At 50.7% G+C, this 27085-nt stretch overlaps 1 protein-coding gene across 1 annotated transcript in view; it reads right to left on the bottom strand.

Moving 5' to 3' along the window:
- The window catches only part of Zan (zonadhesin), a 113261-nt gene that overhangs the window by 78970 nt on the left and 7206 nt on the right, over positions 1-27085 (bottom strand). The window contains 19 exon segments of the mRNA XM_036172373.1: positions 219-399; positions 691-935; positions 5103-5244; positions 6538-6740; positions 8143-8312; positions 8425-8562; positions 9551-9694; positions 11842-11987; positions 12223-12347; positions 14559-14675; positions 14984-15125; positions 19484-19671; positions 20332-21708; positions 22312-22435; positions 22982-23253; positions 24009-24155; positions 24262-24340; positions 24914-25005; positions 25899-26063. Of these exon segments, the coding sequence (XP_036028266.1) occupies positions 219-399; positions 691-935; positions 5103-5244; positions 6538-6740; positions 8143-8312; positions 8425-8562; positions 9551-9694; positions 11842-11987; positions 12223-12347; positions 14559-14675; positions 14984-15125; positions 19484-19671; positions 20332-21708; positions 22312-22435; positions 22982-23253; positions 24009-24155; positions 24262-24340; positions 24914-25005; positions 25899-26063 (4197 nt within the window).

Raw genomic sequence — 27085 nt, 5'->3', positions numbered from 1 at the left:
AGGGTGACCCTGAACTCCTGATCCTCCTGCCTCTACCTCCTGAATACCAGAGTTACAGACATGTGCCATCACATCTAGAAACCCTTTCCTCTTTCTCTCCAGCTTTCCCAGGTACCTGCTTTTGGGTCCGGTGCCCTCAGCTCATTCATTGGTTGACAAGTCCTGAGGACACCCAACGGAGACGTGGGGAGGGGGGCAGATGTACCCAAGGGTCTTACCACACAGCCCACAGAGTGAGCCAGTGTACGAGGAAGGCACTGTCACCTCCACCAGGTGGTTTCCATCATATCGAACTTGAAGTCCAAAGTTGGTGTAGAGCAGAACAAAGATGCCGCTCAGCCTAATGGCCACCCGTCCTTTCAAAGGCCACACAGGTAGTGCTACCCGTTGGTTGTTCAGCTGCAGAAACGGGCAGGATATAGTAGAGAGAGTCAGAAACTTGGGACAAAGACCAAGTGGGGCATGGTTGAAAAAACAGAGAACAGGATGGAGATGCCTTGGAGCTCAGCTCTTGGAGGTGGAAGCAGGGGGTGGGGTTGGTAATTTGAAGTTATCCTCGGTTACAAAAGCAAGTTCTGGACCAGTGTGGACACATGAGACCCTACCTCAAAAATAGCAATAACTGAAAGAAAAACAAAGGAGAAAAAGGTTGGGTGGTGTGGGGTCTAGGAGGCAACAGAAGACACATACCATGACCCTTCGACCTTTGAACAGGGAGATTTTGAGGTCAAAGACCTGCACATGGACAGCTCTGATACTGGAGACTTCCAAGTTGCCATCACGGACCTCGTTGGTGGCACTCACAACAAAGTTGTCTAGAGAATTGGACCAGCAAGGCCGGGTCAGTACATAAGTGCAGGTGCCCATAAAATGATGCAAAGCTCCATCAAACGTCAGGTAGTGAGGGTCACCTGAGGCAATGCAGGTGGCTTCGCCTGGGGAGGAAAGGGCAGGCTTTGGTATCTCGTTGTCCCACACCCCAGAAGCCTCAAGTCAAGGCTGCCATCTTGGGGAGGCCGTTTTGAGGTGGTACCCATGACACATCCTTGGACTTCAGTCTCCTCTGTGGAGACTTGTTGGCTTGGCCCAGGAAGGTCAAGAACAGAGACTGCCTTCCTCAATTTCACTTTCTGAGCCCTTGAAGATGCTGATCCTACTTTGAAAGTTTAGATGTGGAATCCCAAAGACTCATGTGTCAAATCTTGATTCTCCAGCTCAATATTGTTGGGAAGTAGTGAAAACTTTAGGTGTAGCAGGTTTGAGGTCAGTGGGGTGGGGTGGGGGGATGCTGTTGAAAGGGGATTGTGGGATCCTAGCTTCTTCCTTGTTCTTTCCCTCATCTCCCAGTCATGATGTAAGCAATTTTTTGTTCTGTAATGTTTCCTAACAAGATGTGCTGCCTAATCATGGGACCCAAATCAACAAAATCAAATGATCACAGACTGAAACCTCCCAAACTGGGAGACCAAAGAAACCCTCCTCCTTGTCCTCACCTTCCTCCTCCTCCTCCTTCTTCCTTCTCTCCCTCTTCTTCCTCCTCCCTCCTTTTATTAAATAATAAGACATTTATTGATTTTTTTCACACAGTCCAATTACTTCTACACAAATGGCTTCAAAGAAGTATACAGCCTCAAAGGATTGTGGACTAATACTCTAGTCAACAGACCTCAAGACCTTTGCCCCTCTGCTGTCAACCATTCCCCTCTCCTCCCATCATTCTCTGGCTTATTGGCACTAGGAAAAAAAAAAAAAAAAGACCCAAGTTTATAGGACCCTGAGTAGCTTGTATCTAAACCCAAATGAACAAAAGTAGTAATATTTTCAAATCCATAGATATTCGGGAGAATGGAACTGAGCATTACAAATCACAGCAGACAGCCTTAAATTGGGGGTCCTTACGGCCATCATTAGCTTCAGATAACCATCTGACACACCTGGAAGGAGGGGGCCTCAACTGCTCTTCTGCCTCCACCAGACTGGCCTGTGAGCATGTCTGTGGGGCATTTTTGTGATTCCTAGTTGAGGTAGGAATGCCCAGTCCACTGTGGGTGGCACCATCCCTAGGCTGTTTAAGAAAGCTGAATTTGACACTGGAAGCAAGCGGTCGCACTGTTTCTTCATACTCTTCTGTTTCAGTTCCCGCCTCCGGGCTCCTGCCTTGGCTTCCCTCAATGAAAAACTATTCACCTGGACGCTGAAATAATCCTGTTCCTCCCCAAGCTGCTTTTGGCCCTGACGTTTACCACAGGCAGCACAGAAAACACGCTAGAACACTTATGTTCGAGAGATGCCTTGCTTTTGCTTCATGAGATTTAAAGTCTAAAAACACGATGCCAAATTAGAAGTTTCCAGGTAAATTTTGCTCTTTGCAGCTATGGCTCCCGTTGTGGGTTGGTTTCAGGTGGAAACTGTTCTGCAGATTCGCTCGCCGGTATTATTTGAGGGATGAAAAATTTCAGCCTGCTGATAGGATATGCAGCAGCAACAACAAACCACGGAACTCTTTGGTGGTGAAGATGAGTGACATTGAGGCCAAAGAAAACGTCGACTTGACCTTAAAAGGGATGAACTCTCGACAGAATGATCGACCACTACAAAAAGAGGCCCAGTTCTTTTGACGCATTACTCTTAACTCTGAAGGCAAGAAATCAATAAAAACTCCTCCAACGAAAGTCCCAAAACAAATTAAATGGCTTATTTCTTATGTTTGTTTCTTGTGGTTGGTCTTTGGTCTTGAATATTTTGTTGGTGGTGATTGCTCTTTTTGTTTTTGGTTTTTTGGTTTTTCGAGACAGGGTTTCTCCGTGTAACAACCTTGGCTGTCCTGGAACTCTAGACCAGGCTGGCCTCGAACTCACAGAGATCCACCTGTCTCTGCGTGCGCCACCACCGCCCAGCAAATTGTCTTTTTTCTCAAAGTGTACACCATATCTGCTCCAAAGAATAAAGATACATAAGGGAGGGCGGGGGGGGGGGGGGGGCGCACACCTTTAACCCCAGCACTCAGAAGGCAGAGGCAGTGGATCTCTGTGAGTTCGAGGCCAGCCTGGTCCACAGAGCGAGATCCAGGCAGCCAGGGCTCCACAGAGAAACCCTGTCTCGAAAAACAATACCAAAGAATAAAGACACCTGGCAACAACCTCACCAAGAATGTACGCGTAACAGGAAGCAGTGAGTCGAGTGTAGTCAGGGTTATGGAAGGAAACACACTCTAAGGTCAGAGGTTTTCCCACAACCAGAGGCTGGACCGTTCTCTCGGGAACTGTCTTTCTAGAAACTTGGCTGGAGGCTCCGCTGGCGGACTCGGAGGAAAGCGCACCGGTCCAGGACCCGCAGAGGCGCTCGCCCTCCTCGGAATCTCCTCTCCGCTCTTCTCTTTCCTGCTCAAGCAGGAATCTTCCCCGGGTACTCCTGCCGGAAACTGCTCCTCCCGGAAGTACCTGCCGCGTTCCTCACAGCCGCTCCTCTCAAGCCCAGAGTTCCTTCCGGGGCGGCTGCTCTTCCTTTCCTTCCTGAAGGAATTTCCTGCTGCGCTCTAGGCTCCTCACCGCCCAGAGCAGGGTATCTGTCAAGCTCCCGGTTTCTCAGATTCACTTCTTCCCCGAACCACCTTCTGCCGCCTTCCTCTCTTCTTTCTTATTCATTCATTCTTTTCCTTCTTCCTTCCTTCCTTCCTTCCTTCCTTCCTTCCTTATTTATTTATTTAGTTGTTTGTTTATTTATTATTGCATTTGTTAAAGTCTCTGCGCTGCAAAGATGGTGCAGGGTAAGTTAAGAGGACTCACTGCTTTCGTAGCCAGAATTCGGTTCCCAGCACCTACGATGTGGGGTTCGGGTAGCTTCCCTCTGTATCTGCAAATCCAGGAAATGCGGCGCCCTCTCTGGCTGCTTCAGGTATTTACACTCACATGCACACCCAGTCACACACAGACACAAACACAAAATTTAAAATTAAAGACTGACACAGTCTCATGTGGCCGAGACTGGGCTCCAACTAGCTATGTAGCTGAGGATGACCTCAAACTCCTGACCTCTTGCCTCCACCTCCCAAATGCTGGGATTCCAGGCAGGCACCACCACAGCAGCTAAACCTCTTTATAAAGGTGTCTTTCAGGCCGGGCTGTACGCCTTTAATCCCAGCACTCGGGAGGCAGAGCCAGGCGGATCTCTGTGAGTTCGAGGCCAGCCTGGTCTACAGAGCGAGTTCCAGGAAAGACGCAAAGCTACACAGAGAAACCCTGTCTCGAAAAACCAAAATAAATAAGTAAATAAATGGGGGGGGAGGCTGGAGAGATGGCTCAGTGGTTATGATCTTCCAGAGGTCCTGAGTTCAATCCCCAGCAACCACATGGTGGCTCACAACTATCTGTAATGAGATCTGGCGCCCTCTTCTGGCCTGCAAGCATGCATGTAGGCAGAACACTGTAAATATACTAAATAAATAAATCTTTAAAAAAATAATAAAATAGGGTTGGGGATTTAGCTCAGTGGTAGAGTGCTTGCCTAGCAAGTGCAAGGCCCTGGGTTCGATCCTCAGCTCCACAAAAAAATAATAATAAAGCAAAATAAATGGGTCTTTCTCAATATTTGTTCCAATCTCAGTAAGATGACCAACACACAATCTCTAGCTGAGCCCCTATTTTTTGGGAAAGCTGCTTTTGACAATGGTTTCTACATTACTATATTTTACTTTCCTTATTACTTTCTATTACTATATTACCAAATCCTGACAAAAAGCAACGTAAGCTAAGAATGGTGTGTTCTGGCCTACAGTGTGTAGGGAAGCCCATCACGGTGGGAAGGCATGGTGAAGGGAGTGTGAGACAGCGCCCATGGCATCCTCAGTCAGGGGGTAGAGAGAGATGAATGCTGGCACTCAACTTGATTTCTCTTCCTTTGTAGTCCGGGACCCTAGCCCATGAATGATGAGGCTTACATTTAGTATGGGTCTTCTCACTTCCGCGAACTAAATCTAGAAACTTGCTAACAGACACCACCAAAGACTTGTTTCTAGAACCTGTCAAGTTGACAATCAATATGAACTGTCAGCATCCTCTCAAATGAAGCCCCTGCTCACCTTCCATGCTGACTTGACTGCTCACCTTGGGCATGACAGCCTAATATGCCTTCCTTATGGCTACAGGCTTCCTGAGCCTTACACTTCCAGGGCCAGCAGCGAATACTGTTGTTGCCTTCACAGATGCAGATCTCTTTGCAGTCTGGATTAAACCACTGCTCCTGTATCTGCGGTACAGAAGGGAAAGCAGTAAGGGATGGCTTCCCTGTCGACCGTCCCGTCTTCCTGAAGCTCTGGCCTTGGGTGCAGAAGTCTGGTATCGAACAGGCCCAGTACTATACCAAGGGCAGTGGGAGACCCTGTTCCAGGGAAATAGGGCAGAAAGTGATAGAGCAGGATGCCTGGCATCCTCCACTGGCCTCCACACTATACACACACCACACATACAAACCAATAAGATGTTTATAAAAAAAAAAAAAAAGAGGGCCAGCAAGGTGGCTCAGTAGGTAGGAACACCTAATGCCAAGTCTGAGGATTTGAGTTCAATCCAGTGACCCACATACTAAAAGGAGAGAGCTAACTCCTGGAGATTCTCCTCTGACCTTGGCATGTCAGCCAGGCAGTGGTGGTGGCGTTCGCCTTTAATCCCAGCACTCAGGAGGCAGAGGCAGGCGGATCTCTGTGAGTTTGAGGCCAGCCTGGTCTACAGAGCAAGATCCAGGACAGGCTCCAAAACTACACAGAGGAATGTTGTCTCCAAAAAAAAAGGAAAAGAAGAACAAGTAAAAAGCCAGAGCTTTGGTGCATTAACTAGTATTACAACTTGGTTGTAGAGCACCTGCCTAGAATTCCCCAGTGAGGGGCTGGGGTGTGGCTCAGTGGTAGAGACTTGCATAGAACCCCTAGTTAGGGACTTGGGCTAGTGGTAGACACCTTGCTTCCTAGGATTCCACAGTGAGGGGCTGGGGTGTGGCTCAGTGGTAGAGCCCCCGCCTAGAATCCCCCAGTGAGGGGCTGGGGTGTGGCTCAGTGGTAGAGCCCCTGCCTAGAATCCCCCAGTGAGGGGCTGGGGTGTGGCTCAGTGGTAGAGCACCTGCCTAGAATCCCCCATGAGGGGCTGGGGTGTGGCTCAGTGGTAGAGCCCCTGCCTAGAATCCCCCAGTGAGGGGCTGGGGTGTGACTCAGTGGTAGAGCCCCTGCCTAGAATCCCCCATGAGGGGCTGGGGTGTGGCTTAGTTGTTAAGCTCTTACTAAACATGCACAAGGCCCTGGGTTCTATCTTCAGCAACATCAAAAAAAGGAAAAGAGGGAGGAAAGGAAAGAAATTAGTCGAGCCAGGAGAGAGGGAGAGGGAGAAGGAGATATCAGAGCATGGATCCAGTATGCCAGGCTTAGCTACTCCTGCTTTTTCTCTTTCTTACCTGTCCCCCTCCACTCCCCCACGTGTCAACCCAGGGCTTCAGAAACTCAGAGCAAGTCCTTTTGTCTCTAGGGCTGAGGGATTCACGCCAGCTGCTCACCTTGAAGTAGCGTCCCTCAACGTTGGTGCACCCACACTGGGATCGAGGGACACACTCGAAACCACTGAGGATGAAGCCAGGGTCACACTCACAGGCTTCCACACACTGTTCTGGACAGGGCTGGAGAGCAGTTCCAGGATGGCAGGTGTCCGGGCATGGCTTGGCACACAAGGAGTACCTGCTATTTTGAGGGCAGTCCAAGGCTGTGGAGGAAGAAGCTTAGGTAGGAAAACATGCAAATTGGATATGGTAGTGCAGACCTATCCATCCAGGTGTCAGGAGGCTGTGGCAGCAGGATTAAGAGTTCCAGGCCAACCTGGGCTACAGAGTGAGAACCTGTCTCAGAAAGTAATTTCAAAAGGAGGTAGATGAGACCAGGTACAGAAGGAAGGAACACACTAAGAAAGTCCCAGCTGGAGATGCTGTGGCCAATATCAAGAAATATGGCTTGGAGAAGATGAGCCCAGGAGCTCAGCTGACTGGTAGGGCTTGCGGCTAGAAGCTAAAAGAGTTGCCTGCATTCTGAGGGTGTAGCTCACTTGGTAGAGTGCCTGTATGCATGCCTGAAGCCCTAGGTTCCATGCCACATAAACTGGTTGTGATGGTGCATGCCTACAGTCCCAGCACTGGGAGGTGGAAGCAGCACTGGGAGGTGGGGGCAGGAGAATCAAGAATTCAGTGCCATCTTAAGCTCCATGGTGAGCTTAAGACTAGCCTGGGCTACATGAGACCCTGTCTCCAAGAGCAAACCAAGCAAAAGCCCCTCCCTAACCAAGCTTGTTGCCTCCATGGAAGGCAGATGAGCTATGAATTAGAGGATACAGGCACTCTGATATGTCGACATTCTCAATAAGCAAGTGTGATACCCATAAACAGCCTGGTCCTGGGGATGGCCGTCTGCTAATACAGCTTCTCCAGAGGACTGGGGTGTCCATGCCAGAGCTCCAATACAGCCTCACCCACTCATTCTGCACTGAATGTTGGGAAACACAAAAGTACACTATCTTCTTCCCTACAGAACCAAGTGACTATGGATGGTTATTGACCTGCCTTCTCCTCTTCCTATCCCTCCTCTTCCTCGTCCTTTTCCTCCTCTCCTATTTCTTCTCCTCTTTCTTGTCATCCTCCTCATCTTCTTCCTTCTCCTGCCCCCCATTCCACGCCGAGGATTCAATCCAGGGTCTCAGGCACATCAGGAAAGTGTTCTGCATCTGAGCCACACCCCTAACTTCTCACTGACAGATTCTAGGCAAGCACCCTCTCACTAACCCATAACCCCAGCTCCCTGTCAATGGATTGTAGGCACATGCTCTACTGCTGAGCCATGCACCTAGCCCTCCTTTGCTCTTTTTGTTTTGAAACAAGCCTCCTAAGTTGCCCAGCTTGGTCTTGAACTTAAGATCCCCCTGCCTCGGCCTCCCAAGTAGCTGAGATTACAGGACTGCTGTTGGCCAGCTTAGTGATTTTTCTCAAGCATCTTTCCATCTCTCCTCACTACCCTGTCCTCATATGTAACTGGAGTAGGGAATCAACAGGTTGTACCATGTCTGTATCTAGAGGAAAGCTGTGCCAGATCATCCCCCACTGCTTTGGGTCCTAACTCACGGCAGAACTCGGGTCCCCTCCAGGGCTTCACAGCATAGCCGGCTTCTTGGCAGGTGGCAGTCATGGCGGACATGTGAGCACAGAGCATCTGCTGGAGCCCCTGGAAGCTACACATGTCTGTTACACAGTTATCGAAGAAGGATATGGCCTTCATGTAGAGCAGGCATGCCCTGGGGAGAGAAGCTGAGTCAGAGGGCAGGAGAGGGCAGAGCCTCTATGCTCCACCTCAGAGAAACCCTAGTGCCTAGCAACCCCAGACAGCCCATCTGCCTTCCTCCATACTCAAAGGTTCCTTTTGGGTCAACAAGCTGGCCACATAAGTTGGACCCCGACATAGTTCTCCCCAAGGCTGCGTCACATGATGGGGGGCTCTTCTTGTTCTGACACCTGGAAGAGACCCAACCCAAGCAGTCAGCAAGACTGGAAGAGCCCAAACGAGGTGGAACAGCTGGAGTCTCCAGGAACAGAAAGAGAAAAGGGCAACGCTAGTCAGCTTAATTTGTTCTTTTTGAGACAATCTCACTACGTTAGCCCAGGCTTGGCCTTGACTTTCCTATAGTCCTGGAAACATAGATATCACAGGCAAGTACTACCAAACTCCCCCCACCCCTAACCCCATTACTTTTGCTTCAGTTTTTACATCGCTGAGGATCAAACCCAGCATCTGGTGCATACTAGACAGATGCTCTACCACTGAGCCACACCCCAGCCCCTCACTGGGGGGGATCCTAGGCAGGTGCTCTACCACTGAACCACACCCCAGCCCCTCACTGGGGATTCTAGGCAGGTGCTCTACTGCTGAGCCACACCCCAGCCCCTCACTGGGGGATTCTAGGCAGGTGCTCTACCACTGAGTCACACCCCAGCCCCTCACTGGGGGATCCTAGGCAGGTGCTCTACCACTGAGCCACACCCCAGCCCCTCACTGGGGGATTCTAGGCAGGGGCTCTACCACTGAGCCACACCCCTAGCCCCTCACTGGGGGATTCTAGGCAGGTGCTCTACCACTGAGCCACACCCCCAGCCCCTCACTGGGGGATTCTAGGCAGGGGCTCTACCACTGAGCCACACCCCAGCCCCTCACTGGGGGATTCTAGGCAGGGGCTCTACCACTGAGCCACACCCCAGCCCCTCACTGGGGGATTCTAGGCAGGTGCTCTACCACTGAGCCACACCCCAGCCCCTCACTGGGGGATTCTAGGAGGTGCTCTACCACTGAGCTATATCCCCAGCTCTTGGATTTTAGAAACCGGATCTTGCTATGTCTGCAGCACAAGACATTTTGGCCTCTTCTGGAATGACAGGCAGGAACAGCTAAGCCCAGCTCTGATAGATCTTGAAATGAGCAAGGTCAGAGGGTTGAAAACGGAGGGTCACCCCTGGCCCCCAGTGGGGGAACCTCACTCACTTCTTGTCCTCTTCCTCTTCTACCTGCCAGCTCTTCCCCAGCTCATCCTCATCATGTGTCATCGTGCCATCCGGCTTCCGGTAGTCATTGCTGCTGTCCCCATCATAGTTTCCACAGAAACCACAGAGTTTGCCTGAGTAGGTACTGCGGGCCCGGGAGAGGGGTGAGCCATCAGAGACCACAGCAAGGGGACGGTGTACAAGAGACAGGAGGGACTGAGACTATCCACTCTTAACAGATTCTGTGACAGGCCCCAGGTACTTAAAGGCCACCACTCAGGCCCCAGCCTGAGCCATCTATTCAGGATCTCCTCTGTCCTTTCTGCTCAACATCCTTTGCTGCCCTCTACCTTCTCGTGGGTTTAAACAAGAATGTGTTTCTCTCTCTCTCTCTCTCTCTTTCTCTCTTCTCTCTCTCTCTCTGTTTCTCTGTCTCTCTCTGTCTCTGTCTCTCTCTGTCTCTGTCTCTCTCTCTGTCTCTGTCTCTGTCTCTCTCTGTCTCTCTCTGTCTCTCTCTCCCTCTCTCTCCCTCTCCCTCTCTCTGTCTCTGTCTCTGTCTCTCCCTCTCTGTCTCTGTCTCTGTCTCTCCCTCTCCCTCTCCCTCTCCCTCTCTCTGTCTCTCCCTCTCTCTGTCTCTGTCTCTGTCTCTCCCTCTCTGTCTCTGTCTCTGTCTCTCCCTCTCCCTCTCCCTCTCTCTGTCTCTCCCTCTCTCTGTCTCTCTCTGTCTCTGTCTCTCTGTGTCTCTCTCTCCTCTCCCTCTTCCTCTCTCTCCCTCTTTCTGTCTCTCCCTCTCTCTGTCTCTCCCTCTCTCTGTCTCTCTCTGTCTCTGTCTCTCTCTGTCTCTGTTTCTGTCTCTCTGTCTCTGTCTCTCTCTCCTCTCTCCCTCTCTCTGTCTCTCTCTCTCTCTCTCTCGGTGGGGTGTATACACTCACATGCAGGTGTATATGCACAGATGTGCATGTTTGTGTGGGCTGGAGGTCAGCAATGGGTATCTTCCTCAGTATGTAAGTGTGAAGATGTGTTTTAGTGTTCTTCATTTGTTTTTTGTTTTTTCGGTTGGTTGATTTTGTTTTTTGTTTTTTTGAGACAGGGTTTCTCTGTGTCCTAGAACTCCCTCTGTAGACCAGGCTGGCCTTGAGCTCAGAGATCTGCTTGTCTCTTCCTCCCAAATTAAAGAAATGCATCACTACCACCCAGCATGTATTTTTATTTTATGCATATGGGTGTTTTGCCTGCATGTGTATCTGTGCACCACATGCATGCAGTGTCCACAGAAGTCAAAAGAGGGCATTGTGTCCCTTGGGACTCGAATTATAGGCAGTTGTGAGCTGCTGTGCAGATGCTCAGAATTGAACCTGGGTCCTTTGGTCTGGTTAAGGGCATTCTCTTAATCACTTAACCACTGAGCCATCTCTCCAGCCCTGGTGAGTGTGTTTTACATACCCTCATGTGCACTCAGAGGCCAGAGAAGGAAGTTGGATGTCCCTGCTTGATCACTCCCCACCTTATGTCTTTGGGACAGGGCCTCCCGCTGAATCTGGAACTAGGCTGGCAGGCAGCAAATTCCAGGGACCCTCCGGTCTCTGGCCCGCACAACACTGGAGTTCCAGATGCACATACAGCCAAGTCCAGCTTTTAAGATTCAAGCTCAGGTCCTTATGCTTGTGCAAGAAGAACCCTTGCCCACTGAACTATCTCCTCAGCCTCCTCCACCTTCGTTTTCAAGCAAGGGTCTCTCCTTGACCCTGGAGCTCACCCCTTCAGTTAGAGTCTATGGCTAGCAAGCCCCCAGAATCCTGTTATCCCTGCTTCCCTAGCAGTGGCATTATAAGCACACTACTGTACCCAGATGTGTGTGTGTGTGTGTGTGTGTGTGTGTGTGTGTGTGTGCGCGCGCCAGGGGCGGAACTTAGCTCTTTACCAGATTAGCCACCTCCCTAGTCCCTATGTCACCTTGTCCACAAAGCCTGACTTATCCTTATCCATTCATCTGGGGAACTACTCTTCCTTGAAGAAGGGCATCCAGCATCAGCTCTTCTGACAGCTCCCCAGAGTGCCGAGCGATTCTTTCCAGCACATTCCCAAAGCATTGTGTACGCATCCTGCTATTATCTCACTGCCCTGACCCCACTTCCTACTGTTTCCCTTCTGCTGCCTGGGCTAGCTGCTTCCCAGCTTTGAGGACATATGTAAATGATTAACCTTGAGTGACTGCAATGGCAGGGGGTGGGGTGGGGGCGGAGCATTCTGGGAGAGAAAAGTCAGCTTCCTGACTAGGCTGCCTCCCCTCACCTGGGCACAGTCACAAAAAGCTGCTTGTCACCATCCCATCTCACACGCAAACCAAATGTCGTCCTCAGCTCCACGAATCGCCCACTTAAACCCACAAAGATGCCGTTTGAAGGTATCACTGGGAGGGTGACTCTCTGATCTGCAATCTGGCAGATAAAGGAGACAAAGAGAGTGATCCAGGGTCCAGGAGAACCCTAAGACTCTAACATCACACCCAAGGCTAAAAGGCACCACCCCTGCACAGCATCCCTCCAGCTTCCCTCACCTGGACTGGTTTGAAGCATCACCGTCATTATTTTGTTGAAGCCCAACCCTAACAGGATTTGGGGACAGGTGGGGCTGACTGTAACCTGGTGGGGGTGAGTGAAGGGCAGGACTCACCAGTGTGTATCTGTCCCTGATCATGGTAACGGTAGTCTCTGGCAGGGTGATGAAGACTTTGTCCAGGGAGGATACACCTTCTACTCCACGTTCCTCTGTGCTTGCAGTTATCTTAAAGGATGGTTCTAGATGGAGAGAGGAAGGGCCAAGTCACAAACATTTGTTTGTTTGTTTGTTTGTTTGTTTGTTTGGTTGGTTGGTTGGTTGGTTGGATGATTGGATGGTTGGGTGGTTGGATGGTTGGATGGTTGGGTGGTTGGATGGTTGGGTGGTTGGATGGTTGGGTGGTTGGATGGTTGGGTGGTTGGGTGGTTGGGTGGTTGGATGGTTGGGTGGTTGGTTGGGTGGTTGGTTGCATGGTTGGGTGGGTGGTTGGGTGGGTGGTTGGATGGTTGGGTGGTTGGATGGTTGGGTGGTTGGTTGGGTGGTTGGTTGCATGGTTGGGTGGGTGGTTGGATGGGTGGGTGGTTGGGTGGTTGGATGGTTAGGTGGGTGATTGGATGGTTGGGTGGTTGGTTGGGTGGTTGGTTGCATGGTTGGGTGGGTGGTTGGGTGGGTGGTTGGATGGTTGGGTGGTTGGATGGTTGGGTGGTTGGTTGGGTGGTTGGTTGCATGGTTGGGTGGGTGGTTGGATGGGTGGGTGGTTGGGTGGTTGGATGGTTGGGTGGGTGATTGGATGGTTGGGTGGTTGGGTGGTTGGGTGGTCGGGTAGTTGGGTGGTCAGGTGGTTGGGTGGGTGGTTGGGTGGTTGCATGGTTGGGTGGGTGGTTGGATGGTTGGGTGGTTGGGTGGTTGGATGGTTAGGTGGGTGGTTGGATGGTTGGATGGTTGGGTGGTTGGGTGGTTGGATGGTTGGGTGGTTGGGTGGTTGGGTGGTTGGGTGGTTGGGTGGTTGGGTGGTTGGGTGGTTGGATGGGTGGGTGGTTGGGTGGGTGGGTGGTTGGGTGGTTGGGTGGTTGGGTGGTTGGGTGGTTGGGTGGTTGGATGGTTGGGTGGTTGGGTGGTTGGGTGGTTGGGTGGGTGGGTGGTTGGGTGGGTGGGTGGTTGGGTGGTTGGGTGGTTGGGTGGTTGGATGGTTGGGTGGTTGGGTGGTCGGGTGGGTGGGTGGGTGGGTGGTTGGGTGGTTGGGTGGTTGGGTGGTCGGGTGGTCGGGTGGGTGGTTGGGTGGTTGGGTGGGTGGTTGGGTGGTTGGGTGGGTGGTTGGATGGTTGGATGGTTGGGTGGTTGGGTGGTTGGATGGTTGGGTGGTTGGGTGGTTGGATGGTTGGGTGGTTGGGTGGTTGGATGGTTGGGTGGTTGGGTGGTTGGATGGTTGGGTGGTTGGGTGGGTGGGTGGTTGCTTGTTTTCAGACAGGGTCTCATTATAGCTTAGGCTAGCTAAGAATGACCTTGAACTCTTGAGAGTACCACTCTTGCCTCCCCAGTGCTGGCATTAGAGACATGTACCACCATATCCAGTTTATGGGGTGCTAGGGGTGAAATCCGTCAGGGCTCTGTGCCTGCTGAACAAGCACTAAACCAACTGAGCCCCCCAGCCCCCATTGGTTCTCAGAGCCTTACTATGTATCCCAAGCTGAAACTGACAATCTTCCTGCCTCAGCCCCCAGAATGCTGGGATTAAAAACATGTACCACCCCATCCTCTGCTTTCTGAGACCCTGTTGGTGGTCATGCCCACCTTGGCACTATGGGGCAGACAGAAGGTTCAGTGATATGGCCCTGAGACTTGGTAAGGGTCTCAGAACCAAAGAGAAAGGGACATAGCATGACCGTCTGCTATTGTGGTTGCCTGTCTCCCCGCCATGGACTGGGACATCTTCGGGCAATCGTGTTCATTCATGAGTCCCTGTCACCCTGTTTCATGTAGCCCAGGCTGGTCTCAAACTCTGTAGCTAGGATGACCTTGAACTCCTGGAGATCCACCTGCCCAGTGTTGAGAGGACAGACATGCTCTCCACACTACTGAGGCTCTGGGGGTAGAAACCAGTGCTTCATGCCCACTAAGCAAGCACTCTCCTAACTGAGCCACATCCTCCAGTGAGAGTCCCTTTAACAGTGACTGTCACTCTGCCCAGAGAACCTCCCACAGTAGCAGGCCACTGATAGTCTCAGCTGCACTCCCCCAGGGTGGGGGCTTGAAAGCACTGTCTCTGTGTGCCTGACACATCCCTGCTGCCACTTAACAGAGGGCCTTGGTCCAGTGCAGCCCCTTGCTGCCATCTGTCACCAACCCTGTTCGACTACCTCCTGTGTCCCCATGCCTGACACTTATTCTATGATCTCAGCCCCTTCCCACCTCCCCCATCCCCCACCCCAGCTCTCACTCCAGTCTCCTACCTGTGGTGTTCTCGCAGATTTGGGTCAAGATATAGGTACATGTCCCTGTGAAGTCAATGTCCCTCTCATCAAAGGTGACAAAATGAAGGTCCCCATAGACCAGGCAGGTAGCACTACCTGCCAGAGAAGGGGAACAGAGATGTAGGAAGCTGTTTCCAGTGTCCCACTTGACTGAATCCCACACCCCAGCCTCTCCTACCCAGAGATATTCCCAGCTCCACTGCCCAAGGGAGATGTGGAGGATACAGGCTCTTCACCCACTCTGACAGAGTAATGATTTAGAAAGACAGGAGGGATGACTTTCTGGGATCACACATGCAGATGTGAGAAGAGAACACATGCAGATGTGGTGATGGGAATAGTGAATGCACTCTAAAGTGTCCCACCCACCTCCTCACCATGACAGCGTGAGGGCCAGTGCTTACCATAGGGCTGGCATTCATACTGGCCATTCTGCAGCTGGCATACAGTGTGTGTCCCACACTGAGAGATCTGGCACTCCATCCGGCTACCAGGCATGCAGCGGCACCGTTCTGTGCAATTGGGACTGAACCATTCTTCCCCAGGCTAAGGGCAACAGATTGAGAGTCACAAAGTGTGGAGACCCTCAGAGGTTTCCAAGTGAGATCCCAGCTTGCTTTACCCAGCAGGGCTGCACGAGGGGATGATTTGACCATGGGCGTGGTTACCAGGTGTTTGGAAGGGTCTGCTCTTGGCTGTGCTGTGTGCTTTGATCTAGCAAGGGGAGGGCTTTGTTATAAAAAGCCCTTTTGAAGAGACAGAAGGGGCTGGTGGATTTTGATCCAGGCCCTCCCAAAGCTGTCCTGTGTCTCTGTCTGTCTTCTCTCTGCTATCTTTCTATCTACAAGTTTTTTATTCCTCTCTCCTCCTCATAGGAACCCTTCAAGAGGTGGAAGCTGGCCTCAGTTCCCTGAGCAGGGACTTAGGTTCAGGGACCCCCACAACAAAGCCACAGTTCTTGAGTGTGTGCGTACATGCACTTATGCACATGACCACCCACCATAACATATATGCAGAGGTCAGAAGACAATCTGTGGGAGATGGTTCTCTCCTTCCACCATGAGGCTCCCCAAGGATTAAACTCAGGGCATCAGGCTTGGCAGCAGGTGCTTTTACCCACAGAATCAATAGTCCAATGTGTGTGTGGTGCTGGGGATCAAGCCCAGGCGTTCACACTGGGTTCATACTCTACTATCTGAACTATATTCCCAGCCAGAATTTTTGTGGGGAGAGGGTAGTGAGGAGAGGGAGTAGTGTGGGGGTTGCCCAGGGTGGCCCAGGCTGGCCTCAAAGTCACTGCATAATAGAGGATGACCTTGAAGTCCTAAGCCTCCTGCCTCCACCTTCCAAGTGCTGAGATTACAGACGTCACCACGCCTGGCTCAGGGCAAGTTCCTGACACATCCCTGGCTGGCCTAGGATCCTTGATCAGCTTGCCTCAGCCTCCCAAGATCTAGGACTACAAACAAGTGCTACCATCCCCAGCTGGGGAGAAACCCTTGCTGCTGATGGCTGTGGCCTTCTTTTCTGCTCAGGCTGCCACTGAAGAAGATCCAAACTGAGGCTTAGGGAGCCCCAGAGAATGGCTAATAGGGGATGGAAGAGGAAACAGTTCCTGAAGATACTCATGGGTGCTCCGATGCCAGCAGGGAGGACATCTAGAGCAGAGGACACTAATGAATAGTTTCATTTTTTAAATTTTAGTTTAAAAATTATAGTTTGGCAGGGTGGTAGTCACACACGCCTTTAATCCCAGCACTCAGGAGGCAGAGACAGACAGATCTCTGTGAGTTCGAGGCCAGCCTGGTCTACAGATCAAGTTCTAGGACAGCCAAAGGAACACAGAGAAAACCTGTCTCAAACACACACAAAATTACTCTGTGTGTGTGTGTGTGTGTGTGTGTGTGTGTGTGTGTGTGTGTATGTGTGAGTGTGCATGTGTTTTCATAGGCCATGGCACAAGTCTGGAGATCCAAGAACAACTTTCTTTGGGAATCTGTCATCTCCTTCCACCATGTGGGTCCTGGGGATGGAACTCAGGCTCGAGGCTCAGAGGCGAGTGCCTTTACCTGCTGCGCCATTTCAGCAGTCTTGCGCTTTGTCTCTTTCTGAAACAGGGTTTCACAACATTGAATTCAGGTAACTCTCCTGCCTCAGCCTCCCAAGTGCTGGAGTGACCACACATCGTGTGCTTAAAGCGCTTTTGTTTGGTTGTGGTTCTGCTTTTATTGTTGTTTTCATGAGACAGGGTGTCACCTTGTAGACCAGGCTGGCCTTGAACTTACAGAGATCCAACCTGCCTCTGTCTCTTACCAGTGCTGAGATTAAAGACATATGCCACCACACCCAGCCCACTCTAACCATTTTTATTTTTATTTATTTATTATTTGTTTGTTTTTTATTTTCTTTGAGGTGAGACAGTGTTTCTCTGTGTAACCCTGGCTGTCCTGGAACTCTCTTTGTAGACCAGGCTGGCCTCTGCCTCCCAAATGCTGGTATTAAAGGCATGTACCACCACGCCTGGTAGCATTTTTAATTAACAGATTGCATGTGTTTATCATGAATTGTTCATAACAGCAATGAGTATTTATTAAGTAATTTGGTGTGGAAGGTTCCAGTTTTAATTGGCAACTTGATACAATCTACAGTCACCTAGGAAGAGAATCTCCTAGAGCTATTGTCTAAATTAAGTTGGCCTGTAGACATTCCAGGGAATTGTCTCATTGCCATAATTGATGTGGGAAGACCCAGCCTAAAAGTGCACAGCACCATTCTCTGGTTTGAGGCCCTGGACTATACAGGAAATATATATATAAAGCCATCTGAGCCCTAGGCACGCATGCATTGATTTCTCTATTCTTGACTGTACATAGACTATAAAAGTAAAACCAGCTGTCTTTTGCTCCTGTTACCTTGATTTCCTCTCAATGATGGACTGTAACTTGAAATTATGAGCTAAAATAAATCCTCCCCAAAGTTTGTTTTTTATCTGGTCTTTTATCAGAGCAACAAAAATGAAGCCAAAACTCATCTTTACAAACAACAAAAAAAATCTGTTTAGTTTTTTTTTTTTTCTTCCTTAAACCATGTCTCATGTAGCCCAGGCTAGCCTTGAATTCCCTTAACCAGCTGAGGATGATCTTGAACTCCTGGTCCCCTTGTCTCCATCTCTCCAGTGTTAAGATTACAGGTGTGTGCTGGCACATCTAACTTTATACACTATGAGGTAAGGAGAGAAAATCTTAAGCCAAGAGTGGTAGTGCACACTTGTAATCCCAAAGCTTGAAAGACTGAGGCAAGAGAATTGACTCAAATTTGTGACCAGCCTGGGCTACAAAGTGGGTTCCAGGCTAGCCTAGATTATCAAGTAAGACTCTGCTCAGAACAGCAGCAACAAAATTCTGTAACCTTCCCTCTTCTTGCTGGAAGTGAAACATGGAAGAAGAAGAGGAGGAGGAGGAGGAGGGCTGGGTGTGGCTCAGTGACTAGGGGGCTTGTCTAACGACACAAAATCCTCTGTTCAGTCCTCAGTACTACATAACTGGACACCCGAAGCCCAGCACTTGGAAGGTAAAGGCAGAAGAATCAAATGTACAAGGTCATCCTCAGCTACATGAGTTGAAGGTCCACCTGGGACATATGAGACTATATCTCAAAAGTAACTAAATAAGCCGGGCGGTGGTGGCGCACACCTTTAATCCCAGCATTCAGGAGACAGAGCCAGGTGGATCTCTGTGAATTCGAGGCCAGCCTGGGCTACAAGCGAGATCGGGGTGTGTGTGTGTGTGTGTGTGTGTGTGTGTGTGTGTGTGTGTGTGTGTGACAGTTGTGTAGCTTGGCCCTTTTGTGGGACTCCTAACAGTGGGAGCAGGGGGCTGTCTCTGACTCTTTTGCTGGCTTTTGGGACCCTACTCCTCACACTGGGTCATCTTGTCCAGCTCCAATACAAGGGAAATGCTTGGTCTTACTGCAACTTGATATGCCATGCTATGTTGATACTAATGGGAGACCTGCCCTTTCCTAAACAGAAATGGAGGGAGAGTGGATTGCTGGGGGGGGGGGGGAGAGGGGGGCCTGGGGAGCATTGGGGAGGGACTAGGAGGAGGGATGGAGGGGAAGCTGCGGCTGGGATGTAAAATAAATCAATAAATTTATTAAAATTTTTAAAAAATGAAAAAAACCCAACTAAATAAAAAGGTAGGGGGGCTGGAGAGATGGCTCAGAGGTTAAGAGCACCGACTGCTCTTCCAGAGGTCCTGAGTTCAATTCCCAGCACCCACATGGTGGCTCACAACCATCTGTAATGAGATCTGGTACCTTCTTCTGTATTCATAATAAATAAATAAATCTTTTTAAAAAATAAATAAAAAGGTAGGTCTTACTGTGCATATTCTTACAGTCATGGAAACAGACTAAACAAGATGACCTTTCTGAAGATGATGCAGAGAATGAATACCGCATCCGTGTTCCAGCTCTGCTACCTGACTCTAGATCTGTCTGGTCTGCCAGTCACCACCCATCCCTGGTGACTGAGCTCTGAAAATGCAGTCACTCCTGGGCTGGGGTGTGGCTCAGTGGTAGAGCACCATCCTAGAGTCCCTCAGTGAGGGGCTAAGGGCATTGCTCAGTGGTAGAGCCCCTGTTCAGAATCCCCTAGTGAAAAGGTGCGAGAGTGGGTCCTTGGTAGAGCACTTCCCTAGAAGGCAAGGGGTCCTTGGCTCCATCCTCAGCACTATGAAACCCAATCCAGTGCCGAATGAAGGGCTCCACCACGGTGTATCCAGTCCTTTGAGCCTACACCCTGGGGCTCTCTAAGCTCCTCTCACGCAGAAATCGGGGGCACCAGGGCCCAGGTGTCCTGGCATCAATTCCCCTTGGGGAAGCTGGGCACCCCGGAGGCATACCTGATAGTACTTGTTGCTGTAGAAGCAATTGCAGGCAGACTCGTTGATGCATTGATTGCTACTAAACAAAAATCCAGGATTGCAGACACAGCCAGGACTGCAGGGGGACTGGCAGCTGGGCTTGGGGCTCTCACAGGATGCAGGGCATGCACACAATTCAAAGTGGGCATTTGCAGGGCAGCCCTCTGAAAGGAAAGCACAGCCCCATCAGGCTTTCATTACACAGCTGCGCCCTGCCCTGCCCTGCCCCACCCCGCCCCAAAAGCCTCCCCATCTCTCTCCTACTCTGAACTCAAGTTCTTCTCTAAATAAGCCTGCATTTATTCTGTGATTTAAAAAAGAAGAAGACTTAAATAGCTGGGCATGGTGGCATCCGTGGGAAGCTGAGGTAGGAAGACCACCAAGGGCTCAAGGCCAACCTGAGCTATATAACAGGATCTTGTCTCAAAAACGGAAAAAAAGTTCTGACCAATGTTATAATAAGGTCGCAATCTTGAAGACAATGTGCTCATAAACACATTCCGTGGTTCCATTTGTATGAAATACTCAGGTCAACGTTAGGTGTGGTGGTACATGCCTGTAATCCTATTACTCTGGAGACCAAGGCAAGAAGGTCATCAACTTGAGGCTAGCCTCAGCTATGTTGGAAGACAGGAAGAAAAGGAGAAGGGAGAGAAGTAGAATGGGGTCAGAAGAAGGAAGGAAAGAGGGAAGGAGCCTGAGGATAGGACTCAGTTTGTGGCTGGTGTTTCTGCAGTCTAGGTATAGGCCTTTCACTTTCGGAACATCCTTCCCTAATCTCCTCACTGTCTTCTACTTGAGAGGTCCAGCTGTCCACCTCATCCCTGTAGCAGATATACCTGTAGCTGTGGCCATGCTGGTCAAGACACCTGGAACCTGTGAAGGGCTTGAACAGGGTGGTCTACATGTTGTGGGCATTTGCATGAGGACAGTAGATTGCTCTGTAAGAACAGTGGACTCCTCAGAGGAGACAGTGATCCCTGCAGGAGGGGTGGTAGACTCCTCAGAGGAGACAGTGGTCCCTGCAGGAGGGGTGGTGGTCTCTTCAGAGGAGACAGTGGTCCCTGCAGGAGGGGTGGTGGTCTCTTCAGAGGAGACAGTGGTCCCTGCAGGAGGGGTGGTGGACTCCTCAGAGGAGACAGTGGTCCCTGCAGGAGGGGTGGTAGACTCCTCAGAGGAGACAGTGGTCACTTCTGTAGAGGTGGTGGTCTCTTCAGGAGAGACAGTGATCATTTCTGTAGGAATAATGGTCCCTTCAGGAGAGAGAGTGGTCACTTCTGTGGTAGCAGTGGTCACTTCTGTGGTAGCAGTGGTCACTTCTGTGGTAGCAGTGGTCACTTCTGTGGTAGCAGTGGTCACTTCTGTGGTAGCAGTGGTCACTTCTGTAGGGATAATGGTCTCCTCAGGATGGACACTGGTCACTTCTGTAGGGATGACAGTCTCCTCAGGATGGACACTGGTCACTTCTGTAGGGATGACGGTCTCCTCAGGATGGACACTGGTCACTTCTGTAGGGATAATGGTCTCCTCAGGATGGACACTGGTCACTTCTGTAGGGATGACGGTCTCTTCAGGATGGACAGTGGTCACTTCTGTAGGGATGACGGTCTCCTCAGGATGGACACTGGTCACTTCTGTAGGGATGATGGTCACCTCAGGATGGACACTGGTCACTTCTGTGGGGACACTGGTCACTTCTGTAGGGATGATGGTCACCTCAGGATGGACACTGGTCACTTCTGTAGGGATGATGGTCACTTCAGGATGGACACTGGTCACTTCTGTAGGGATGATGGTCACCTCAGGATGGACACTGGTCACTTCTGTAGGGATGACGGTCTCCTCAGGATGGACACTGGTCACTTCTGTAGGGATGACGGTCTCCTCAGGATGGACACTGGTCACTTCTGTAGGGATGACGGTCTCCTCAAGATGGACACTGGTCACTTCTGTAGGGATGATGGTCACTTCAGGATGGACACTGGTCACTTCTGTAGGGATGACGGTCACCTCAGGATGGACACTGGTCACTTCCGTAGGTGGGATCTCCTGAAGGACACTGGTCACTTCTGCGGTTACAGTGGCCACTTCTGTAGGGGTGGTGGTCTCTTCAGTGTGAGTGGAGGATATTTCTACGGAAATATGGGTTGCTTCTGTGGGGACTATAAGGACAATGTTTTCAGAAGGACCAGTAGGTAGAATCTCTGTCTGCTGCGATACTGCAAAGAAAAGCAAAATCCTGTTAATTAGTCAAAATTAGACCACCTCCCTTTCACTCATCTAAATAGGAGTGGGTGGGCTCATGGGGGGCCACTTTGTCACCCCTATTTCTGCCCCCAGTTCCCCAACCTTCATTCACTTATTCAAGAGACAGAACTCCCAGAACACATTAGTGCCAGGTACGGGAATCACAAAACTCAATAGGAGGTAGGGCCTGCCTTCAGTACCACTAGGGAAGGAAGGTTCTGGATCCTGCCACACAAACTCATACCATCAAAGCCACAGTCATAGCTGGGTATAGTGTGCCCATCTGTCATCACAGACACCAGTGACATTGAGGCAAAAGGGTCACAAGTTTGAGGCCACACGGGCTACCGTGTGAAAGCCTGTTTTACAGTGGAGTTAAAATAAGCCTGGGAATATAGTTCAGTAGCAGAGAACTTCCCTAGGATTCCCCTAGAGAGGAGCTAGGGTACAGTTCAGTAGTAGGGCACTTGCCTAGAATCCTCTAGTAAGGGGCTGTGGTGTGACAGAGCATAGGAATGCTTGCCCGGCAGGTATGAGGCACGGGCTTCTATTCCCAGTACTGATGGTGGGAGATGCTGGGCCCTCGAGTTTCATCTTACCCCGACATGGTCCATGAGTGATGAAGACAAAATTCACCGCAACAACGAAGGCGGTGCTGGTACCCCGGGTGGCCTCGAGAAACAACTGCAGGCCACAGGGGACACAGAAGGAAGAACAGGACAATAAAAGTCTGCGGTGCGTGTCCTCTGCCTCTTGAATCTCAAGTCTACCTCCTCTCTGCGCTCTTTCCCCCTCTTACAACCTGAATCTGGAATGCCCCATATAGGCCTGTGTGTTAGAATGCTTGGTCCTCATCTGGTGGCACTGTTTGGGAGGTGGTAGGACCTTTCAGACATGGGCTGTTGGGAGACGGACATTTAATGGTTGTCGCCTGGCCTAACTTCTGGTCCAGTTCCCTGATTTGTGATCTTTATGAGCTACCCAGCAAGCTCATGCAGGATGAGCCCAGCCACCGTACCTTCCCCACCATCATGGGTTCTACCCCACCCCAAAACCCTAAGTCAAAATAAACCTCTCCTTGCATAAGTTGCTCCTGTAAGGCGTTTTATCACAGCACCCAAGAAAAACTAACATATCACCTTTCTACCTCAGTTTATCGCCCACCCTGGACCCTGGACCCCCTTATTATGTGCCCCCCCATACATATAGGACCCACTCTCCATCTCTCACCTGCATGGGCTGCTGATGTCCCTTCGGGATGGTGACAGAGCTGTTCACCCAGCCGGTGCTCTGAGACCCGACACGGCTCCACAGGGAAACAGGCGAACTGCCCGCAGGGCTCCCCAACAACAGCTTGAGTGTGGTCCCTTCTCCAAGGCCATACATGTGGTAAGCAAACTCCACACAGATGTCCCCAGGGGCACAGAAGGGAGGGCTCACCAACTTGGCAGACTGTCCCGCCTTGAGTAACTTGACTGAATCGAAGTAAATATAATGATCCCCTGGATGAAGGAAGAGGGAACCAGAAAGGTGAACCCCTCCCCACACAGAAACCTGCATACATGACAAGTCTAGCTGCTTGCTGTAGCCATGTCTAGCTTCCCAGGTGAGCACACAACCAGACATGCACCATGTCGCTCTTCTCTTTAGTTTCTGAGACAGGGTCTTGTTATACAGCTCAGGCTGGCCTAGAACTTACAACGCCCCTGCCTTAGCCTCCCCATCACAGGTTTGCATCACAGCAACAGCACTCTGCTCATTTAGGAGTCTTAGATGAAGAAGGCCAAAAGTCATGGGAAACCCAGTCTACAGTCCAGATTCTATTAGCATCAGCTGCAAATGTCTTGGCTGGAAATAAGACGTGAATTTTTGATGTCTTGGGCTCAATGTAGAGCAAAGCCTCAGTTGCTCCTCTCCGTCCCACCCCGAAAGCTAGGAATAGAACCTAGGGACTTCCACATGCTCAGCAAGTGCTCTCTTGTTGAGCCACACATAGATACACACCAGCCCCTCTCTGGAGGATTCTTAGCAACCGCTACAACAGAGCTGTGCCCATATGGGGAAGCCTGGGTTTCCTGCTGGGTTGCAATGATCCCACTGTCTTGAGCAGCCCTGGCAAAGTCTCCTTTCTGGGTCTGAGTTCTCCATAAACACCTGTTGGAGGTGGCTCCCTACATCCTCCACCATCCTCACCAAGTCCCTAGCTAGATGCAGATGCAATGACTCATAACCTCGAGGGGGTCCTCAGTCTCCTCACCTCCATATGGGAACTCTGTTGGGGGCCCTGAGATGGGGGTGGGTTCACTTTTGCTTCCCCAGCTCCAGTGTCCGGGGTCTCCAAGCACGTGGTTCCAGTCACAGAAAGGATGAACTCTGTCTTCAAAGCTGCACTGAGGAAAACTCTCTAGCAGATTCCAAGAGGGAAGTTTGAGACACTCAGCCCGTGCCCCGCCCCCACCCCGTGACGCCAACCCCTCGCCCAGCAGAGGTCCCCAAGGCTGTGTTCTCACCCCCACAGGGAGCAATGCTGATCGCATCCACAGCTATTGCTGGCTCTGGTATCTCTCCAAACATACCCACCACCATGAACTGAAAAGAAGAGGAGAGCAGGCCTGGAGTGATCAGGCCAATCAACCCTCCACCACCAACCCTCCAGTCTTCTTACAAAGGCTACTATTAATCATCAACTTGGCAAAGTCACCTGAGAGGCAGGCCTCTGGACATGCCTACTGGGGAAATATTTTATGTTAACTGAGGTGGGCAAACCCACCCACCATGAGTTGCGTCGTTCCCTGGCTGGGATCCTGAGCTGTGTTGACGGTGTAAGGGAGCTGAAAGGCAGCATGTATGTGCTTATCGTTCTCTGCTTCCTGACTGAGGTGGGATGTGACCAGCTGCTTCAAGCTCCTGGTGCCATGAATTCCTCACTGTGGTGGACTGTACCCTTGACCTGTCACCCAGGATAAACTCTTTCTCCCTTAAGTTGCTTTTGTTAGAGTGTTTGGTCACTTTATAGGAAAGAAACTAAGAGACCTCTCATCTGGCATTTCCACTGAAAAAGACTCAGCTCCTGCTCCTGATGCCCAGACCCTCAGCTCACCCCAACACTGAGAGAACCTACCATACACAGGGACTCCTAATGAGGACCTTGCTCCTCTGTACCTGTATCTGCCCCTGTCCTGTATAATTGACAGACACAGTCTGCCAGTTGGGTCCAGGGTGTCCCGAGAAGAGAGTGTGTTTCCGGATATTGCCTACAACGGAGGAAAACCAGACAGGAGAGAAGTTTGTGGGGACTCGGAGTGAAGGACAAGTTGTACAGAGAACGCTAGGACAATATTCCTACAGATGCAAACAGTCCCTGGCCTCCACCTTACCCCCGCCGCCTGCTTCACGTGCGTGTGTATACACAAGCACATGCGCGCATTCTCTCTCTCCCACTTTGTGTGTGTGCACACATACATGAGCACATGTATGCACTCTTACTCTTTGCTCCTGCTTTATGGGTGTCTATGTGCACAAGAGCACATGTATGCATGAATGTACCTTTAAGTGTACGTGTGTGCAGGTTTATATGCAGATGTGTGTACACATCTGTTCCCTCCAGGCATCCTTCCTCAGGAGCTACCCATTTTGGTTTTTGAAACAGAGTATCTCAGACCTAGGGCTTGTCAGTGAGCCTAAACTAGCTGACCAAGGAGCCCCCAGGGATCCTGTTTCTGCCTCCCCAGGCAGGGCTGGGGTGACAAGCAAGTGTTATTATGTTTGCATGAGTGTTGAGGGATGGTCATCAGGTCCTCAAACTTGTGTGACAAGAGCTTTAATAACTGAGTATCCACCTGGCTGGTGTGCTTGTTTATTTTTAGACAGTCTCCTGTAGTATAGGCTGACTTCAAACACACTTTGTAGCAGAGACTGGCCTTGAACTTTGTATCTTCTGCCCCATACCCCCCAAGTGCTACAATTATAGGGACCGCCAGCCACGGGCTATACTTTACTTTTCTGGAATCCAGCGCCCTTCCCATTTCTGAAACAGAACAATCTCACAAATACATTGGGTTTTCCTAGATCCTAAGGAGATACTCTTCCTTATTTCTCCATCAGTCCAACCCTCCCAGATGTGCCCAAGTCAATGATCTCCTCTAACCCAAGTATGTAGCATAGACGAAAAGGCCTTCGCCAGGCGACCGGCCGCGCATGATGTAGCTGAAAGACAGGGTCAGACAACCACTGGAATGGCTCAGGGGACTCAGAAGTACGGCTTTCTGTCCTGGCCTTGCGTTCGCGGAGTCCAGGAGCATGTAGTAGCCACCTGTGAAGGAAAGGGCCAGTGAAGTGAAGTGGCTGGGATGGAGGAGAGTCAGTAACCAAGGCGTAGGGACCAGGGAAAGATGGGGACCTGGCCGCAGGGAGTTCCAACAGCTGTCTAGAATGTGGCAGTGGTGGGCGAGTTACACCCAGTCACGACTGGCAGAGTGCTGGGACTGGGTGAAGACCCGGTGTGATATAATAAATGCAGGCATCCTCTCAGAAACAGCCATCACAATGTTGCCTCTTGGGTCCCTTAATCATAGCCAGACAGGCCGGGCAGTGGTGGCGCACGCCTTTAATCCCAGCACACGGGAGGCAGAGCCAGGCGGAGGATCTCTGTGAGTTTCAGGCCAGGCCAGGCTCCAAACTACACAGAGAAACCGTGTCTCGAAAAACCAAAAAGAAAAAAAGAAGAAGGAGGAGGAGGAGGAGGAGGAGGAGGAGGAGGAGGAGGAGGAGGAGGAGGAGAAGAAGAAGAAGAAGAAGAAGAAGAAGAAGAAGAAGAAGAAGAAGAAGAAGAAGAAGAAGAAGAAGAAGAAGAAGAAGGAAGAAGAAGAAGAAGGAAGAAGAAGAAGAAGGAAGAAGAAGAAGAAGGAAGAAGAAGAAGAAGAAGGAAGAAGAAGAAGAAGGAAGAAGAAGGAGGAGGAGGAGGAGGAGGAGGAGGAGGAGGAGGAGGAGGAGGAGAAGAAGAAGAAGAAGAAGAAGAAGAAGAAGAAGAAGAAGAAGAAGAAGAAGAAGAAGAAGAAGAAGAAGAAAGAAAACCATAGCCAGACAGCCAATCAGCCTGAGCTTCTTTTAGTGACGCAACTGGTAACCAAGTGGGAGGGAAGAGGATGGGAGGCAGAGGTCCGCGCAGGCATGCGTACTCGTGTCCAACACCCATTGGCTCCTGCAAACCTTGGCTCAGGGAGGCCAGGAAGCCAAGAAAATGAGCAGGTGTCCGGAAAACAGAAGAAGGAAGAAGGGAAGGAAGTAAATAAACGGCGAAGGAAAAAGCAGAAAGAAACAAGGGCCTGAGGAGCT

This window comes from Onychomys torridus, chromosome 22 (assembly GCF_903995425.1).
Source record: "Onychomys torridus chromosome 22, mOncTor1.1, whole genome shotgun sequence".
Taxonomy (NCBI): Eukaryota; Metazoa; Chordata; class Mammalia; order Rodentia; family Cricetidae; genus Onychomys; species Onychomys torridus.
Note: the sequence above shows the minus strand (reverse complement) of the source record. Positions and strands in the feature narration are given on the sequence as shown.